The 14,114-nt window shown below is 47.5% G+C and overlaps 1 protein-coding gene across 1 annotated transcript in view; it reads left to right on the top strand.

Annotated features, from left to right (window-relative positions):
• ADAMTS6 (ADAM metallopeptidase with thrombospondin type 1 motif 6) overlaps window positions 1-14,114 on the top strand; it is a 1,391,222-nt gene that overhangs the window by 1,298,288 nt on the left and 78,820 nt on the right. Inside the window, exon 23 of the mRNA XM_069222749.1 lies at window positions 5,617-5,793. Within this exon, the coding sequence (XP_069078850.1) occupies window positions 5,617-5,793 (177 nt within the window). The remainder of the gene's footprint in view (window positions 1-5,616; window positions 5,794-14,114) is intronic.

Here is a 14,114-nt window from a genome sequence, read left to right as displayed (position 1 = left end):
GTGCGTGCTCCCACCCCCCTGCAGCCGTGGGGACTGCCACCTCCCCGGGGCTTAAATCAAAATGAACGAGAGGGGGTTGTGCAATCCCCCTTTCGCTGCCCCAGGGAATGCCACCTCCCTGGGGCTTAACATGTTAATTAAAGGGGAGGCCATCTATCTCCCTTCCCACAGCCCTGATGACCGCCACCTCCCCAGGGCTGAATTTAAAGAAATAATGGGGTCTGTCACAGACCCTCAGCCTTGGGACCACCACCTCCCCGGGGCTACTTCACATTGGAGGGGGTGCAGCATGGCTGACAGCTCTCACCAAGCAAAATCAAACAACTCCTCTTTCTGCAAGCAGGGGCTGTCAAACAGCTCCTGCCTGCTTGCAAATATGAGTGCAGGGAAACAGATGAAAACATTGCTCCTTTTCACGAGTGGTATCTATTGCAAATCTCACAGGACCAGCATGACGCCCTGAACCCAATACCTCCATAAAGTTCTCAGTCCACAACTAGTGAAGAACAGTTATTTCTATTTGTTTAGTCCTTGTCTGGAGACTAAAAAAACTCTTAGAGGGGAGAGGAGTTGGGAATGAAAGAAGAGACTGCCTCATCCTCTACTCTGTGCTTGTCTGTCACTTTGCCTGTTGTTTTTGAGGACTATGTTACTCAAGCTGTGAGATAAAGCTAAACATTAATAGTCTCTCACTAGGTCTTACCTTCTCTATTCCTTTTAACTAGGATTAATCGTTTCTTTATCAATGGTAACTTTTAGTGTGACCTACCCCAGTGTAGAGAGGTGTTAGCTTCTCTTCTGTGTTTGCAATTCATGGTAAAATTACAATGAAATTTTACTTGTGGAGGTTTTTGGTATGAGAGTATACAACTTCTGTTTTCATATTCTTTTCTTCTTCAGCACACTGGATTTGATTGAAAACGAGTATTGTAGGAGAAAACCTGTTCTTCACAGTTTTCACATGACAGAAAACATATGTTCTCGAAATAACTGCTCTTCCTTCACAGTTTTTTTTCATGACTACAACAAATGTTCTTGAAAACGCTGCTTTTTCTGTTCTTTACAGTTTTCTCATGACTAAAACGAATGTTCTTGAAATAACTGCTCTTCCTGTTCTTTACAGTTTTCTCATGACTAAAATGAATGTTCTAGGAATTATCGCTCATCACCTTTTGCATATGACAGAAAATGAGGGTTCTTGAAATTTCTGTTCTTCCTGCTCTGTACTGTTTTCTCAGGACTAAACGAATAGGAATAACTGCTCTTCACTATTTATAATATGACAGGGCAGGTAAGGGCCTGAGCACGCGCAGACACACACTAGTACTAATTGACGACTACTCAAAATCCACCGGATTGTTGGACCATGGGCGGTACTCAGCCTGGCAGTTATACTCCTGGAGTTGGAGCATCCACTTCTCAGTTTGAGGAGGTGGCTTTGAGGTGGCTTTGATGCAGACCCTCGAAAAAGGGGGCTCAGAGGCTTATGGGTGGAAGCGCTTGCATCCCCAGTGTATGGCGATGGCCTCATTTTCTATTTGCGAGTATCTCTGCTTGGTGTTGGTGAGGGACCGACTGGCATAGGGGACTGGGGTCCAGTCTTCGTGACTTTTCTGTTGCAGTAGTGCGGCTCCCAGCCCTCTCTGACCTGCTTCTACTGCTATGGTGGTGTCTTTGGAGGGGTCAAAATACCTCAGAATTGTGTCGGCTGACAGCACATCCTTGGTTACTTGGAAGGCAGTGGATTGTTCGGACCCCCACTTCATTGGTACAACTGCTTTTGTGAGGTCTCGCAGAGGTTGCATTAGCAAGGTGTGGCTCTAGATGAACCTGCCATAGTAGTTGACCATTCCTAGTAGGCTGCAGACTTCTGTCACTGTTATTGGAGGGGGTGCTTCCTTGATGTCTTGGACTTTGGCCTGGTCAGGAGCAACACCTTCGGCTGAAAACACATAACCAAAGAAATGGAGCTTTCTTTTGAGGAACTCGCACTTACTGCTGTGGAGGGTCAGGCTGGGTTCTTGGATCCATTGCAGGACTTAGGCAGGGTGTGGGCATGTACGAGAATGTCATTTCTGACATTTATGACTCCAGGGAGATCGGGCAAAACTTTGTGTATCGCATTCTGGAACACTTTGGTGGCGCTGAAGATCCCGAAGTTTAGCCGGAAATATCGACGGAGTCCCGCATATGTCGAAAACGTTATTATATATCAGGACTCTTCTGCTAAGACTAGCTGATTGTACCCTGGTCTCAAATCTAGCTTTGAGAACCAACACACTCTACTCAGTTCGCTGGTTAGGTTATCGATGGATGGAGGTGAGGTGTCTCTCCCTCTTAATGGCGACATTGGGTAACCTCATATCGATGCAGATCCTCCACTGCTTGGGCTTTCTGGCAACTACGATGGGAGACACCCGTAGTGTAGGCCCAGTCACTCTTTCAATTATGCCAGCTTCTTTGAGGCTGTCAGGTTCCTTTTCAACCTGGGGTCTTAGGTGGAAGGCAATTCGATGATGTAACAAAGAAACAGGTTGGACAGTTGTGTCTGTGTAATTTGATCTCTCTTCCTTTTAGGCAGCCAATGCTGTCAAACATGTCCAGGAACTCCTTTAGCATGTTGGTCATGGACTCTTCGGAGACTCCGAACGTGACTATACCAAGGGCTTCAGCCGCTCCACATCCCAACAACATGCCATGTCCATCCTCAGTAACATATATTGTTCACTGGAGTGGGGCCCATATGTTAACTTCGTCTTGAATTTCCCTTTCATGGCTAGCAGTGTGGATTGTCCATATGCAAATACCTTAACGGTCGTAGTGGTCAGGTTTGGCGGTGGCTGCATGCTCTCATACATGTCGGACTACATAATGTTTATTGAAGCTCCTGTGTCTATCACTGCTGGGGTCGGGTGACCTCCAATGTGTACGCAGCACTTGGGTAGTCGTTTCGCCATGCAGGAGACTGTGCTGATTTTGAAGATGGAGTTCTCCCCTTCGTCATAGTCCATGTCACTGCTTTGGGAAGGGCTTCAAAGAAGGCGTTCGCCGCTGAGCTTGGGGTCCTTCCTTTCGTCTTCAGGAAGTGGTTCACCTTTCTGCATCCTGCACATTTCTTTCCTCTAACCGGGCACTCGTCGGGCGATGAGCTGGTCCTCCGCAGTATCCACAGGTTCTGGGTGCGGGCTGGTTTCTCCTGGGCTCGGGTTTGCTGAATGTTGACGTGACTGTGTTCACTGCTTCTACTTTCACTTGTCCCTGTAGTGCAGCTTCCATGTGTGACGCTCAGGCCTTGGACAATTCTTTGGTTCTCCCCATTGTGAGTATGTCAGCCAGCGATCTTCCTTACTCTTCCAGGATTCTTTCTCGCAGTTTTGCAGAGGCACATCCTTGTATTATTTGCCCTCCTATTTCTTCATTCTCATCAGTAAACCGGTACGTGCTGGCTAGTTCTTTCAGCCGCTTGTAGAATGAGTCTATTGATTCCTCTGCTTGTCACGCCTTCTGAAATACAAAGCGCTTATAATCGGTATTATGCATTGGTTCAAAATGAGCGTTTAGAGTGTCAACCAGAGTGAGGTGGGTCTTTTGGGGTGGCTTAATGAATCGTCTTGGAGATTCAGTGTATGTCTTTTCCCTCTAGGTGCAGGATCATTGCTCTCTTCTGCGCATTCTCCACTTTCATGGCTTCGAAGAATAAAAATACTATTTCCACACAGTCCTTCCATCTGGGTGCTTGGGACGATGGTGCGCCTTCATTGACAAAAGGCTTAACAGCTGGTGTGGGGGCCATTATGTTTGAGAGAGGTCAGCACTATTGATGAGTAGGACACATCTTTTCCCCTGTTTTTTTTTTAGTCTTTGTACTGTGTGTTTGCCTTTTTCTTTTCTTTTTTTAATCTGCTGTAGGCTGAAGTGAGTCTTTCTGCCAAACCTTTGTGGTGAATCTGCTGTATGCTGGCGTTTACTTTTTTCCGTAGCCTTTGTGGTGAATCGGCTTTTGGGAGGATACAGGCTTCTAGCTTGGGTGGGCCTATTCAGCACCGGCAGACCTTTGGGGCCGCGCTCTTACTGGCACCACGTGAGCCCTGCAGGCACGGGACTCCCCAACGCATCCTCGGGGCAGTCAGCCACACCCCTTTTTGCCTGTCTTGGAGAAGGCTGTCGGAGCAAACTGGCGTCTCCGATCGCAGAGGGCTGTAGGCACATGAGCGTCGCTGTCCGTGTTTTCTTCCCTGTTGAGGGGGCTCTGGATCCGTGCCTCGTTGCCAATGTAGCATCGTCAGGGCAGGTAAGGGACTGAGCACGTGCAACAATATAAATGATTACACACCAGGAGTATATTTCAGCATGTGCCACTGGCGGTATTCCACTAAACACTCTGTCACACCTAGCTGGCACACGCCCATTTATTTTCTTGCCCACATGGTCACGGGGCACAGATTATGTAGACACACTGGGCAGTGGGGGTTAGACTTGACCTCCCCTCTCTCCCAACCCAGATGATAGCTTCGGCGCTCCAGTTGCGTCACTGGGCACAACACTACACTAGAAACTGCATGAGGTTTAACATAATAGCTCTGTTAATTCTCCTATGTGAATCAGCACCAATATAGCTGCTGTTTTTTTAATTGACAATTTACCTAAAGTTTGAATTTTTTAAAATGGCACACTGGTATTGTAGCTCTCATAAACCGGCAAAGGCCCTGTAGTTTCTTTAAAGGATATGTGAACCATGTCAGAAATGAAAGGATCCACACTCCTTGGTTTTGAAGAGACGGTTAAAACATCTGAGTATATTTTCCAGAATAAACCCAAGTGGGTTTCTCTCCAGCTGAATGCAGAGCTTCACTGAAAGTTCTTTGAATCCATGCTTTTCCTAATGAGGAATTCACTAAGGTGGTCATTACGACCCTGGCGGTCGGATACCGCCGGGGGTAATGTAGCGTCCGTACCGCCAACAGGCTGGCGGTACGGAGGCCCTCATTACGACCGCGGCGGTAGCGCTGCGGTCGCACCGCCGGGGCCGGTGGTTTCCCGCCATTTTAGCCCCGGCAGTGATAATCCGCCAGGGCAGCGCTGCAATAAGCGCTGCCCTGGGGATTATGACATCCCTACCGCCAGCCTGTTTCTGGCGGTTTGCACCACCAGGATGAGGCTGGTGGTAAGGGGTGTCCTGGGGCCCCTGGGGGCCCCTGCACCGCCCATGCCACTGGCATGGGCGGTGCAGGGGCCCCCTAACAGGGCCCCGGCCAGCTTTCAGTGAAAAGCGCGACGGGTGCAACTGCACCCGTCGCACGGCCGCAACACCGCCGGCTCCATTAGGAGCCGGCTCCTATGTTGCGGCCTCATCCCCGCTGGGCCGGCGGGCACAAACTTGCTTTGCGCCCGCCGGCCCAGCGGGAATGTCATAATGGGGGCCGCGCGAGTGCGGCCACATTGGCGGCCGCACGGCGGTTACCGCCCGCCAAGGTCGTAATGACCCCCTAAGTGCTATAACATCTTGCAGTCTTCATAATTGCCTGTATACCTCTTCAAAATGGCTGACTCATTTATGGTTACTATTTAATGCTTGCTACAAATTAATGCTTGGTAATGTCTATTTGTTGCTTTCAGTGTACGCCCAAGTGTGGTCCGGGATTCAAGCATCGCATTGTTCTGTGCAAGAGCAGTGACCTTTCCAAAACGTTCTCTCCAACAAACTGCGCAGAGGAAAACAAGCCGCCCGTCCGTCTCCGTTGTAGCTTGGGCCGCTGCCCTCCTCCACGCTGGATTACTGGAGAGTGGGGTCAGGTAAGAGCACCTGTAGGAGGGAATCCTCTTTTCCGAAAGCTAAAAAAGGATGGAAGGTGTGTTTTCAAAACACACTGAACGTATCTGTTGCTTTTTTATATGAGATGTGTTATGGTTTGTCAGTCTTCCACCTAGGAATCTGTGGCTACATTTTGTGAGTTCCTAGTAGCTAATCTTTGCCATTCGCTATCAGGAAATCACAAACACTTATGTACTAATTGGGAATCATTAAATCATTCATTAAAAGTGTCCTTGATACATTTAATGATTCCCAATGGGGTTGCAGTTGACCTACCTCATTAATATTCATGAGTTATGTCACAATTTGCGACCCATTAGGAACAGCTAAAAACACAGGGATGGTGGCCTGCTGGGGACGGCAGACCACCATGTCTGTGTTTGCTTTTAAATAAAACAACTTTTTTAAATGGAGCCTCTTTTCCTTAAAGGAAAATGGGATGCATTTCAAAAAGAAAGATGAAACATTTCAGTTTAATTTTTTAACAGTAGGCAGTGGTCCATGGGACTACTGCCTGTCCTTAAAGAGGTTTTTTGCATGCATTCACAAAAGAGAACGGATCCCTAAGGGACCCCTTCCCGTTTACAAATCGGTTACCACCTCCTCTACTGAGACGGTAAAATATGAATGCTTTGCTACTGCATTCAGGTCGCAAAACATTCATACATACCAGTTCCATTTGGAATTAGGAAAGGATGCCCTAAATACGCCCCTTCCTAATACCGAATCACAAAAGCAAGAGGCGATTTGCTAACAAGTTATGGATCCAGTCGCAAACCAGAAAAATGCTTGGTACATGTGGCCCCTGGACACCTTAATTCTAATCCCATCTTTGACACTTGAAACAATTGTGTGATTCTGAATAAATCACCTATGTGGTCACTTAGACCCACATGTAGTTAGCGTTTGCAAAAATACCCTGCCATAAATTGCAAATATACCAATGCTCAGGTGTGCTTTTGCACACAAATCAGATTTGCACAAGAAAATGGGACTTGTGAGTGCAAACGGAAAGGCTGGACTGGCTATTCTGTCACTCTGACATTTTTAGTGTAATTTGGAATCCCGTTATACAATCTGAAAAATCTCTTACAAGCCCCATTGATGTAAAGCTCCCCATTGTCCCCCAGCTTCCTACTAGGTAAAGCCTAATACACACATACCTTAATAGATACAAGTTCTATCACAATGTAGATCTGCTCAAACAATGCAGTGACACTTTAAAAATAATAGTTTTCTTGCACTAAGATCAAGCAGTTCTCTTTTGTCAATGTCCAATAGTAATTATTTCCCAAAATATTGAAGTTTACATATGTTTAAAAAACTCAATCACACAAGGCAAAAAATCTGAAATATTTCAGTATCAGCAATTTATATAAAAAAGTACATTGAACAGTTGACTTAAGTGAAGTGAAAACAAAGTATTTCAGTTTCTCAACAAACAAAGCTACACAAATAATACTTCTCTTCTCCTGGGAGGGGTGGTCTATACCTTTCAATGTTTGGCGCACCATGCACCCTGATGAAGTCATTCTCCAATATGATTCTTATTTGAAACATTGTCAATGGCATTTTAATGCATTCCATGTGAACAGTTCAAAACTGCGAAAGGCACCACACTTATATAGACTTTCTCTGTGGTTTCATGCAGTACATGGTTCAGTCTATGGAGATTAAATGCAGTGCTACGAGCTGGTATAAAACCACACTGGTCCTCATGCACTAAGTCCTGTACTACCCCTCGCTACCTAGTTACCAGCAGATTTCAAAGTATCTTGACATCAGAGTTTATCACAGTGAGGGGCCAATAAGAGGAGGGGTCCTCAGCTTTCCCACCCGGTTTTAACATAGGACAGATGGTGCCCTTCTGCATAGAAGGGAGGAGAATCTTCTCCTGGGCCTCCTGAAAAACCACCAAGAGTCGTTCTGTGAGCAGGGCAGAGTGTGTATGAAAGAATTCCACAAGAAACCCTTCTCCCTCAAGGGCCTTCATGTTATTTGAGGTCCTGTCACACCAATCTCAATTCCTCAGATGTAAGCTCACCGCCCAACTCATGAACACCGTCTAACAACAGGCTTGGCAATTCCACGCCAACAAGGAATGCCTCCACTGCGTCCTCCTGTCATACCTCCCCAGCCTGCTAGACATCCCAAATGTACGCCGCAAGGGTATTCAAGCCATCCCGTCAACCCGTCACCAACACCCCTCCCACATCCACAGGGGCCAGATGTGATCTATAGGCTGTACCTCCTGTTCACGTTTCAATGCCCAGGCTAGAAGCCTTCTTAATTTACCTCCCCCCCCTTATGGAAGTGCTGCCAGTAAGCCTCATAAGTGTATTTGTCTAAGATGTCCCATAGTGTGTTCAAGGCATGCTTAGTCTGTATTCTCTCCTTGGGCATAGACGTAGAACTTGCCTACCCTTTTTTGGAGTCAGCTAGTCACTTTCCTGGACCTAGATGTCTGCCTCTGGTGCCTCTTTACTCAGTAGGTAGTGCATACCCCTCTTAGAACTACCTTCAAGGCCTCCCACACGATGGCCCTAACAGTGCAGCCCCAATTGTTTGCTAAATATTCAGTGAGTACATCTGCCAATCACTCAGTACACACTGCATCAGCCAGCATTTCTGAGGATATTGCCTCTATCAGAATGCTCACCTCCCCCCCACTGCAGACAAAGCAGCACAGGCACATGGTCAGAAAGAAACCTCCCTAAGTGAACAACTGCCTGCAGCTTCTCTGGCCCAACTCCGGCCACAAGCAGACCGTCCCGGTGGCTATATGGCTTACTGTGTTAGTGAGTGACAAGTGTACTCCTGTGTCTAAGGATGTAGTAACCAATAAATGTCTAGGAACCCCAGATTTTGCATAACCACAGAAATGGACCTAGAATTGAGAGGTTTTCTCCCCTGTCACACAGGGTGCCGGTCCCTGTCCCTATCCAAGACACAGTTAGCATCTCCCATCCGAGTATCAGAGATCCTACATTGCCCTCCAGCAGTTCTTGTACCACTTCAAAAAAAGTTCCCAACATCCACATTTGCGTCATAAGTGTTCTGAATAGTGATATCTTTACCATGTAATATGCCTTGTCGCAACAAGTGGCACCCCTCTGCCTGTGCTTCACTGTAGGTATGATGAAACGGCACACCAGGCACGGTCCATATAGCCACCACCTTAGCATAAGAGGAATATGTTGACATATAGTGCTACCTCCTCCACTTGTTTGCCAACTTCTGGGCCTCGCTAGCCATCAGGTGAGGTACCTGAAAAGAGGCAATTTGGACTTGACTGGGCTTTAGAAACAAATGAACCCTGTATTGTTTAGTATATCCCCACAGGCCCCAGACGTTCCAGGGCACTTTATTTCCACAGTCAGCATAAGGTGGTGACACCCACACCCTGGACCCAAACTGGTCTACACGCTCAGGAATGAACCCGCCCTTCACCCTCTCCATCTGAGACGCAGCACCTTGAAGCATTATATGCACAGTAACAACAAACCAAACCACCTCAAGAACCAGAGGTATAAACTCCAATAACTTCCCAAACCTTTCCCTCCCTAAACAAACAACACAACAATGGACCATCTTGTTCACCCATTATGTCAATGCTGTCAAGACCAATAGACTAAACCATCTACAGTCAAACAAGGCATACCACAGCATGTTGGAGTTACTTCCTAGAAACCTGTTTCATTAGTTAAAAGCCAGTACCAATGTCATGTGAGCATATGGATCAATAGATATGCTAAATAGTATTCCAAACATAACTTACTCATCACCCACATTCTGCCCCCACCCCACATATCACCCCCCAAATATTTCACAATTGCCACAGAAACTCCAAGTCAAGCAAGCATGTCACTATCTCCATGTCTGTCGTCGGAGCGGATGGTCCCTCCATCTCCCCAGCCCAGCGGTTGAGAAGTCTAGCACCATCGTGCCATCCTCCTAGATCATAATTCTTGAGGTCTCTGACCCTCCATCTTCATGGCCATTCCGCTGCTCATTGTCTCCTCATGCCCTTCAATCATGATTGTGTGGACCCACATTGCTGTGGGAACGATTTCTCCAGGACCCCACTTCATTCCGTGGCACCTTGTGCCGCATCTCCAACCATCTCCAAACATCCTCCGGAGAGTGAATGAACTGAAATATTCCCTCCGAGAGCACACACAGCCTGGCTGGATACAAAAGCTTGCATTTGAGTTCCATGTTCTACAGTTTTCTCTTAACCTCTAAAAAGGATTTTCTATCTATCTGTACTCTCTGGGTATAGTCTAGATAAGTGGAGATCTTGTGATTTTCATAATGGGCAGTGTCATTTTCTCGAGCCATGCACATAATGCAGTGTCTATCTTTGTAATTCAGGACCTGTGCTATTATTGCCCGCGGTTGCGCCCCAGGTCGCAGCGGGGCCACCAGCACCATGTGTGTCCTCTTGATGACAAAGAAGGCAAATCTGCGCTGAGGTTCACCTCTAGGGTTCAGCTTTTTATTAAATTTTTCCCTCCAGTGCCACATGAGAGCCTTGAATTGCCGCCAGGATGTCGCCATGCAGTGGTTCATCCAAGGGCGGCTCCAGTGCAGGATCATTGCTTGTACCCACTGTTGGGTTTGGCTCTGTGAGGCCGGTGCCTGGGTTGTATAGTTTTCCCCTGCATGGTACCAGGGTTTTTTTCTTTCTCCATGAGGAATATGCTGCAGGCAGCACTACAATACTACATGGAGGCACCCAGGTGGCAGGCAACAACCACACCCAGTGGTCACAGCACCTACTTTGTCCCACAACACAGTTCCAGTGTCCCCCAGAGCCAGGGCAACAGCCCTCGACATCTCTCAGGAGCGGGCAGTCTATCCCCTCTCCAGTATCTCCAGGTGCCTTTGCCAGCTACGGACACCCTCCCTGGCCTCAAGGGTCCATAATGTAAGGAAGGTCAAAGACCCCAAATCCAACTGTTTGCTGCCGGGGTGGGGGTGCAGCCTAGTAAAGCACTGGCTGTGCCTTGGAGGTAGGCCTCCCTCCGAGCTGGCTGGCACCAGGACCCGGGCCACGCCCCCCCCCTCCACTCCAAGCTGGCCCCCAGTCTCCATTGCTCCCTCAAGGAGGTTGGAGCCCCACACAGACAACCACATAACTTTTGGCAAATGCCCGCTTGCCCCAGGGCATTCCCTGTGCAGGCATCATCTGTCCCGTGCCCCTGGGGAATGCATGGTATCTCCTCCACCAGGCAATAGAAGGCCCAGCAGCAACCCAGCAGTGCAGCAATCCAAAACCGCTGCCTCCATCAGGCTAGTCACCAACGGTGGCGCTTTACCCCTGGATCACCTCCGCGCTGCAGGCCGGCCAGTACTGACCACCCCTGGATGAGTAGCGGGGGCTGGTCTCAATCGCACCTCAGTGCTGCCACAGCTCTTGGTCCATCCTCCCGAGGGATACTCCCCCCTGGTGCCTCACCACGGCCTCCGCAGACTTTCTCCACGCTTTCTCCACGCTGCTCACTCAGCCGGCGAACTTCGCCATAAATGCCCATAGGAGGTGGGAAAAAGCGGCCAAGGGCAGGACAGCAACCAACTCCCTCTAAATCCTTAGTAAAGATTATGTCAAAGATGCAGCACACAGCAGGATTATTCAGGATACCTTCGGGGCCCATGAGGAGCCGATCAAGGACATGCCGTTCAGCCACCTTGCGTGGCAAACCCCCTCAACAAATAATATAAGGGGAAAATCATCAATATGCTTAAAAATGTATTCTCCAACTGACAATACAAGATATTTCATACTTTAATAATTTCATAAATATACATAGTTCTGTATACATAACACACCCACCAATTAATTAAACAATTTTCAATCATCATCTAAACTACATTAGGCCTCCTATTGCGTTTACGCACTATTTAGGTAAATCCAGATGAGAAAGAAACAGCATCACAGTTTAACTTTCCGGATTATCCGATGTTGGCATTAATATTTCAATAACACTATATTTGCTGAGCTATTTCCATGTGTATTTATATGTGAGATGTACTCCATAATTGTAACTTTTGGAACAGACCAGTTAAAAGGAGAGACCTCAAGGTTATTACAGGACATAATGTACATACGCAGGACTGCTGACATCAGGCTCATTCTTGTCCTTTGATCTGACGCCACACTGTGTGCAGTAGTAGATCAGCCATTGATGTTAAAAAGTACAGAACAAGCCCAGGGCACCCTGACCTCGACTTTAGATCAGTACTGGGCCCGCCTGAGCAGAGCACAACTAGCACTAACTCCTGGTCACTCCACTGAAAGCATAGCTTAAAGCACAGTTATACGAAAAGTGTTAGCAAGGTGCTATGTAAACAGAGCGTTCATTGCGAAGAGCTGATTGGAAGTTGGAGAATGTGGAAGCTTTAGTAGTGCGTAATAATTGTGGAACAGCAGTTACATTTCTAGGTAAAATGTAGAATATTTAAGGGTGGTGGGCTAATCCGAAATCGACTGCATTGGTACTAACTGGCAGAGGAGCTTGGCAAAAGGACGGGACTAGTTAGCAATAATTATGGCGAGCGAATAAAGTGGCTGAACTAAAGGGCAGGCCAGAAGAGGTGGCTGTGAGAAAGTCAATGTAATTACTGAGTGTACATATGAGGAACGAATATAGTGGATACAAAATACCTATCTACAAAAGCGGAAGAGTTCATTTTAAAACATAATTAACTGAAACATCTTGTGAGTGTGAAAAAGTAAGAGAATGACTGCTGTACGATAGTAGACGGTAAAAAGTGCTAAACTCGGCCAGAATTAGGAATATTTTCTTTAATGGATTTGCAGTTTCGATGAAACAGTTTCAAGGTAGTCTGTTAAAAATCGGCTAGCAGTTGTCTGTATATCAGGCTGAATACGCGCTGTAATCATGTGTAAGCTTTTCTAAAAGAAATATTCTCCGAATGGACGAAAAAGTGGAAATTGTGCGTTTGGAAAGTTTATGAAAATTTCGAAAAACAACTCTCTTGAGAAATTGGCTGCTGATTTAATCCAAGAATTCCATAAAATGTCCTAGCACTTTGAATTAATTATAATTAGCTCTCACTAATAGTCCTACCCTTAGGGTGATAATGGGCAGTAACAGCATCGCAGTTCCGCATTTTAGAAATCAAATGTTTTAAAGGGGGTCTGCTAGCCTAGAAGTGAATTTGAAGAGAATGCCCCGTGGTCGGTCGTGCACTTGCGATTTGGTTACATGCTTAAAGACTTAAGATTGTTGTGTTGTGGCCGTGTCAGCCACAACACAATGAATGAAAGGCAGCGCGCTGCCGAAAAGACTCACGCGACACAGTTGATTTGTTTTCGAGTGTCGGCGTGGTCGGAACGGCCTGGCACGCCTTAAGCACAACAGCACGGGTCTCCTGCTGCTAGCGGCGAGCGTGTCCCTGCCCTCCGGCGAAGCCCTGCTTTATTTATAGCTCCGGGCCGGAGGCCACGGAGCAAACCAAAAGGGAACAAACACGGAGGTGGAATCCATCCGGATACATCCGGGGATTCCACCACAACTTCCTTTTACATAAACACCCCCACACCTCAACACAGTGTCCACTGGTCGGTTACGTCACCGACCAGCGACACTACATTCCTCCCCAAAAATGTGAAAAACCAATACAACAGAAATCACACAAATTACAGTCCACTAGTCACACAGGTGGTCACGCAGCCGAACAGAAGGGCAAGGATTGCTACGCAAATTATATCGGGTAGACCCTGAGCGATGAGGAGGCACACCAGGACTCACGTCCCCAGACACCCGCTCAGCTGGAACGGGGCCAGGACCATCTTCACGCTTATCATCAGAGCTGGACGGTGAACCACCCACACCAAGTCCTGGACACAGCGGACCCACATCATCAGCCTCACGGAAGCTGTCCTCAACTGCAGCTCCAGAAGAATAAAACCTTTTGAACAAAGAGATGTTGCGGGTCACCGTCTCATTCCCACGCCGGGCAACAACAGCAGATCCATTTCGTTGCACAACTGTCCAAGGAACAGAACTGAATGGTGTACGAAACTTGCTCCCTGGCAGCACCTGCTTCAGTAATACTTGGTCACCAACTCGCAGGTCGGACGGGATCGCTCGGCGAGCATGGCTTGCCCGCTGGTTGGACACACGCCTTTTCTCCTGAACTACATCAATGGACACAGCGGGATGAATCCAAGAAGAATGATGAGGAATTGCATCCATCGACGCCCTCCCAAACGCAAGGTGAGTCGGCGCTCTGTTCGTGGTGGAATGGGGTGTTTGCCGGTAATTCCTCAGAA

This window comes from Pleurodeles waltl, chromosome 1_1 (assembly GCF_031143425.1).
Source record: "Pleurodeles waltl isolate 20211129_DDA chromosome 1_1, aPleWal1.hap1.20221129, whole genome shotgun sequence".
Classification (NCBI taxonomy): domain Eukaryota; kingdom Metazoa; phylum Chordata; class Amphibia; order Caudata; family Salamandridae; genus Pleurodeles; species Pleurodeles waltl.
This window is presented reverse-complemented; position numbering and strand designations above follow the sequence as displayed.